Source organism: Mercurialis annua, linkage group LG3 (assembly GCF_937616625.2).
Source record: "Mercurialis annua linkage group LG3, ddMerAnnu1.2, whole genome shotgun sequence".
Classification (NCBI taxonomy): domain Eukaryota; kingdom Viridiplantae; phylum Streptophyta; class Magnoliopsida; order Malpighiales; family Euphorbiaceae; genus Mercurialis; species Mercurialis annua.
In genome coordinates, this window is record NC_065572.1 from 5,843,130 (window position 1) to 5,849,243 (window position 6,114).

At 33.2% G+C, this 6,114-nt stretch overlaps 2 protein-coding genes across 3 annotated transcripts; one reads left to right on the forward strand and one right to left on the reverse strand.

Moving 5' to 3' along the window:
• Positions 1-207: 207 nt before the first annotated feature.
• Positions 208-2,849, forward strand: LOC126674568 (BTB/POZ domain-containing protein At5g17580). The gene is made up of 3 exons (XM_050369036.2): positions 208-817; positions 905-974; positions 1,064-2,849. Exons 1-3 carry the CDS (start codon positions 792-794, stop codon positions 2,708-2,710), a joined length of 1,743 nt encoding a protein of 580 aa, XP_050224993.1. The 5' UTR covers positions 208-791; the 3' UTR covers positions 2,711-2,849.
• A 1,480-nt stretch (positions 2,850-4,329) lies between these two features.
• LOC126674592 (uncharacterized) lies at positions 4,330-5,490 on the reverse strand. Of its 2 annotated transcripts, XM_050369067.2 has the most exons (2): positions 4,857-5,490; positions 4,330-4,697 (listed from the first exon to the last, which is right to left on the reverse strand). In XM_050369067.2, the coding sequence occupies exons 1-2, from the start codon at positions 5,275-5,277 to the stop codon at positions 4,573-4,575; spliced, it is 546 nt and encodes a 181-aa protein (XP_050225024.1). In that variant the 5' UTR covers positions 5,278-5,490; the 3' UTR covers positions 4,330-4,572. The 2 variants fall into 2 exon arrangements, with proteins under 2 accessions (XP_050225024.1, XP_050225023.1); XM_050369066.2 differs by having other exon boundaries at positions 4,330-5,489.
• Positions 5,491-6,114: the final 624 nt, after the last annotated feature.

A 6,114-nucleotide genomic window follows, 5' to 3' on the forward strand; every position in this document is an offset into this window, starting at 1 on the left:
CTCCCATCATTTTTTCACAGTTAAAAGTTCTTGTCTGCATCTTGAATCTTTACATTATTTCCTCATAGTAAAAGATGAAAAGCTTATGTCCCATAAGTATATATATTGAGAAAATATTTATTTATTTATTTTTCATTTAATTTTATTTTTCACAAAATCTCCTTATGATGATGGTTAAATAATTAATATATAATATGTAAATCAAATATGCATAGGGAAATTGTATAATAATTTTATTTTTATTATACTTTGATTATTTAACCATTTAGATGAAAATGACCATTATTCATCTAATGGTGTGATAAGTGAATAAAATAATGGTGACTTTGTAAAAAATAAAGTAACCGCAGCAAAAACATTATTTGTAGAATAATTAACGGTAAAAATTAAGAATTTAAGCTATACAAATTTATAAAAAAACAATTAGCTTGTAATATATTTACTGAGAGTAAGTTCAAACTTTTGCCAAACATGAAATATTTTTACTCAAGATTATATGTATTGCTGTATGAATCTATCCGATAACAGAAAATAACAGAACCTCCTCAAGTTTTGCAGAAAATCTTTTTTGAGTTTTTGAACGTTGCAGATTTTCTTTTCTTTTTCTTGCAAGTTTCCTCACTTTTAAAAAATTTACCGTTTTCTCCAATTCTCTACACAAATTAGCTTCTTCCTCTCATCATCTTCTACTGCATGCACAAGTTAGCTGCTAATTTGCAAGTTATAACAGTAAATTCTTTACTCATTTTGCACTTAAAATACATTTTAGTTGCAAAAACAGTGTCAAAAAGATGGACAAAACTGATGCATCATCAAGGTAATTTCTTTAAACCTTCAAATTCTTGATTTTTATTTTATTTTTTGAGTTAATCTTTGCTTATTTCTGGTATTATTACATTTTCAGGTTGTTGAAGCCTAATTTCTCATCAGAGAATAAGCTTCAACCATATGGTTTTTCCTTGAGCATTGATAGAGTAAGGTTTTACAAATTTTAGACAATTTATAGTATTTTCTTTCTTCCATTAATATGATAGACTTGATTTTTTTTCGTGCATTTTTTCAGAGCAAACTTGCTGCAAGATCAGCAAAAATATCCGCCTTGCTCGAAGAAAATCCGCGAGTAGAACTCTCTTGTTTTCTAAAGAATATTCCTGTTGATTCAGAAAACATTGAGCTTGTTTTGAAATTCTGCAATGGATTGGAACCGCGTTTCTCGTCGGAAAATGTTATCCAACTCATTTGCCTTGCTAAGTTCTTAGAGATGTCAGAAAATCATTCCACTAATAATCTGCTAAAGAGAGTCCTTGACTTTCTTGAACAAAGAGTGCTTCCTAGTTGGGATGAAACTATCAAAGCTTTGCGTTTGTCGGGAAATTTTCTTCCTGAAGCGGCGCGTTTGGGTTTGCTCGAGCCTTGTCTAGATTCACTTGCTGAAAAAGCACAGATGAATCCTCATCTACTTGGCGATCCATTCAAGATTTCATCGAATGGTGACGATACTGATGGCATTGAGGAGGAGGAGGAGGTGGAGGAGGAGTACTATAGACCGAATGCCAGACGAAGGCTGTTTCGTGTAGAATGGGAATCGGAGGATTTGACAAAACTTCCTCTTCAGCTATATCAGCCAATCATTTTCACAATGAATCAGAACCACATTCCTCCAAGGTATGTAGCTGCGTCGCTCTGCAGATATGCAGAGTTATGGGTTTTCTCGTGCAGCGAAGAAGGCGATAATATGTTAGTATACGATCGACACTCTCAAAGGGATGTTATAGAAACTGTGGAAAGCCTTCTGCCGAATGAGAAAGGACTAGTTCCATGCACATTGTTGTTCAAACTGCTCAAATTCGCTACGTCATTGGATTGTAGTCACGAATGTCGTAATGGTTTCGAGTATAGAATCGGGCAACAGCTAGAACAGGCAACTGTCAATGATCTCTTAATGAAGAACCCTTGTCAAGGTGTTGGCAATGCGGATGGAATGGAATATGATGTCGAGAGCCTGAGGAGGATTTTGAAGCATTTTTACGGAAACTATAGTAGCGGTTCTGGCATAATCGCGGTGGCAGTACTTATTGAGGAGTTCCTTATGGAGATTGCTAGTGACAGAGATTTAAAGATCGATACTTTCCGTGAGCTTGGTGATATATCAATGGCAGTATCAGTAGGAATACAGAAAAACTGCGACGGAATTTACAGGGCTATCGACATTTACTTGGATAAAAACCGTAATCTAACAGAAACCGAAAAAGAGGAGATTTGCAGGACATTGGATTGCCAAAAAATGTCGCCTGAAGCTTGCGAACACGCTGTGACTAATGAAAGACTGCCGTTGAGATTCGTAGTGCAAGTGCTGTTTATATGCCAATCGCAGATACGAAACACATTTGCAAATCAGGTTCGGGTTTTTGACGAAACGTTACGAAAAGTTGACGAGGAAGAGGAGCAAGATGTGAAAGGAGCAGATTCTGATGCAGAAGAATTGAGAAATGAGATGAACAAAATGAGCATTAAAGTGATGGAATTAGAACAAGAATGCTGTGTGATGAAAAAAGAAATAGTTCAGAATGGTAGCAAGAATCATCAGAATACAGGAAAATTTAGTATGTGGAAGCAAATGAAGAGAAAATTAGGGTGCATGAGCAGTGTTCATGACTCTAATTCACAAGTCAAGAGGAAGAAGCTGAAGAAGATTCATCCAAAATACTAAGCACCAATCAGATTCTTATTTTTTTTTGGTTATAATTTTGAATAATTGGATTGCTAGCTATGTATGCACTTAAATTAATGTGGTTTAGTATTTGTTTCATTCATCTTAATAATAGCAAATATTCATTTTGAATTGTTCATTTAACTTATCTTTATTTGCAATGAAGCTTGCATAACCTCAAAACCAATTGGAAAACCTATAAAGGTTAATTTTACCCCTTTAACTTGGCATAAAAGCTTAAAGTATACAAGTTGGTGGTTTTGGACAAATAAATCCACAACTTGGTAAAGTTTGATCATTTTACTCCTTGTTGGCAAATAAAAGCATGCGTTAGTTTACAAATCAATGAGTAATATGATGTAATTTTTCCAAGCTCTGAGTTTATTTGTTAAAATCCATAAACTTTGACAGTTTTGATCTTTTATGCCAAGTTAGAGGGACGGAATAAACCTTTACTAATAGAAAAAGTAACTACTTATATAAAAAAAAAAGATTAATTCCATATAAAATCACCATTTTTACATGTTTTTTTTATTTTAATCATGTCCTTACTCTCGATAAACAAGAAAAGAGTAAGGTGATAGCAAAAAACATAGTTCAAGAATGCTATACCCATCGAAACAGAAAACCCCAAAAGTATAACAATGTTTTTTGGCTAATGGGCTAAAAAAACCCTGACCTTTGTTTTAATTTTCAATTCCACCCCGACCTAGCAATTTTTTTAATTATACCCTATTTTGTATTTTTAGTTTTCAATTGCACCTTGATATATTAAATTGAACTCTTTTCATTTGGTTAATATTCAAAATAGGTCCTTCATTTTTATTAAAAAAACTAAAAGTCCTTTAATGTTATAAATTATACCAAAAAATCATCTTCTCTATAAATAAAAAAAAATTAAATTTAAATTAATTAAAAAATAATATTTTTTAAAATTTAGCTGCTCCTCCTCCGGCAGCTCCTCAACGGAAGAGCAGAACTGCTCCTCCGTTTAATTAAAAAATAATATTTTTTAAAATTTAGCTGCTCCTCCTCCGGCAGCTCCTCAACGGAAGAGCAGAACTGCTCCTCCGTTGAAGAACTTCTGCTCCTCAACGGAGGAGCAGATCTGCTCCTCTGTTGAGGAGCAACAGCTCCTCAGGCCAAGAGCTGCCGGAGGAGGAGCAGCTCCTCCTCCTCCGGAAACTAAAAAAAATAAAAAATAAAATTAATTTATTTTTATTTTTAGAATTTATTTGAATTTTATTTAAGTATAAGGATTTGTTTAAATTTTGCCAAATGGAAAAAAGTATGAACTAATCCTTTAATGTATTTGTTTTATATATTTTAGTCCTTATAATAATAAATTCATTTGATGTTTTTAATTCAGGGTGCAATTGAAAACTGAAAATGCAAAATAGCGTATAATTGAAAAAATTACTACGTCGGGGTGGAATTGAAAATTAAAACAAAGGTCAGGATTTTTTCAGTCTATTAGCCATGTTTTTTTTACAAGAATATATTATAAATATAAAATGTTAAATTTTAAGTGTTAAATGAAAAATAAAACACCAAAACATAGGATCGGATAAATTTCCATGAAACATAGGCTATAAATTTTGACAAGAAATACAAAATCATACAAATTGCACAAACTAGTCATTTCCCCAATTCTAAAATTATCATGAATGTCACCACATACATAATTCTTGCAAGTCAAAAAAACAGAAAAAAAATTAAAAACAACATGAATGATAAAAGTTAGAATTAAACTTGCAAGAAAAATTTTCTATTCAAGCCATTAATTTGTTTCTATATCAATCTCCACCTAATAACAATCAACAATTAGTGTCCTATAAAACACACATATTTAATCAACATGTTCATAAACCTGATCCTGAACCTGATCTTGAGCCCGAAAAGTTTAACGGCAATTCGCTTTCTCTCCGTCCGTCCCGTTGTTTCTCCGCACAAACACCAAGCTCCGCTTCTAAACGCCGTCCAACACCTAAATGTCCATCTTGATCAATACTACTATTAAAACTAGTAACATCATCATCATCATCGTCATCATCATAATTATCATTAATATGAACATTATTATTATTCTCATTATCATCATATTCAGTTATAACAACAACACCGCCAAAATGTACGTGGCGCTCACCGTCGTCAGGCGGCTGCTGCTGCTGCTGCAGAGGCGGCGTGGGCGTCGTAAGGGAACGTAAATGCGACTCATCATCGTCAACAACGTACGTATTCGTTGGTGCAATTGCAGAAGCCTCAGTTTCTTCGGAGCCTGGTATGGACTTACAAGGCGGACAAGGTGTATGTTTCGGACTACAACATCTATATAAATATAACAAGAACCAAAAGAACCATGGAATAGCTACGAGGATTAATCCGGCGGTCGGAAACCAGGGCTGGGATTTATGTAACGGGAGGAAAATGTATAGAGCAAGAAAAACTCCACCGGATATTATGCATGAAAAGAAAATTGCTGTAACAATGTATATTCTTGCATCGCCTTTTCTGATATGGTGGTGATTATTATGATTATTAATATTGTTGTTGGGGGTGTTGTTCATGGTGGTGGCGGTGTTTTCTTGGACGGCGGTGCAAGATCGGAGGTTTGTTTGCAGCCCATCAAAGGGGGGGAAGTGGAAGAAAAGGGAAGAGTTTAAAAAAAGATATTAAAATTCGGTTAGTGTAAGGAATTAAAGATTGTTGTTAATATTTAAGGTTTTAATTTATTTTTTAATTTTTTGGGATAACCATTAACGGTTAACAAGTTTTATGTTATGTGAGGCTATAATATAGGAGAGGGACACCAAAAATAAAAGAAATTTGGTGATTGTCAAGAAAAGGAGTGTTTTCAGTTTCAGTTTGGCTAAACTAATATTATTAACAACTAATGCCAACCTTCTTATGTCTCACTTACTATAACTTCTAGATAAATAAATAAATATCTTTCTTTTAACTTCTTGAAAGTATTACTTCTAGATAGATAAATAAATAAATATTTTTCTTCTAATCAGCATAGTTTGAATTTCCAAGAATGCTTTTAAAACTTCAAAATTTTATATTTTATATATTTATAATGTTGTTTTATCGTTTCTTATTTCGACATTTTTGTTTCATACAACAAGAAAATCTAATACCTACAAATCATTTGAATCAGATAAAAAAGGAACTTACTAAATTTTTGGATCCTTTATCAGAAAAGTTTGAACAATGTTGCATGGATATTGCTTTGGTGTTCAAAATAGGTTTGAACAATTTTAGCTTGGATTCTTTGGAGTTGAAGGTCTAACGTTCTTGTCTTGTCGAAATGCTATTTCCTGTTGCTTGCTAATCCTGAAGGCGACACAGAGTTTTCAAATCGAACCATTCATTTGTAGCCTACTTATGCTTGTAACAAAAAA

Excerpts from the sequence above, each read along its gene's own strand:
- LOC126674568 (XM_050369036.2), top strand. The coding sequence starts at position 792 with ATGGACAAAACTGATGCATCATCAAG. Across the intron at positions 818-904 it reads AAAACTGATGCATCATCAAG|GTTGTTGAAGCCTAATTTCT; the intron begins GTAATTTCTTTA and ends TTACATTTTCAG. Across the intron at positions 975-1,063 it reads TTTCCTTGAGCATTGATAGA|AGCAAACTTGCTGCAAGATC; the intron begins GTAAGGTTTTAC and ends GCATTTTTTCAG.
- LOC126674592 (XM_050369066.2), bottom strand. The coding sequence starts at position 5,277 with ATGAACAACACCCCCAACAACAATATTAATAATCATAATAATCACCAC.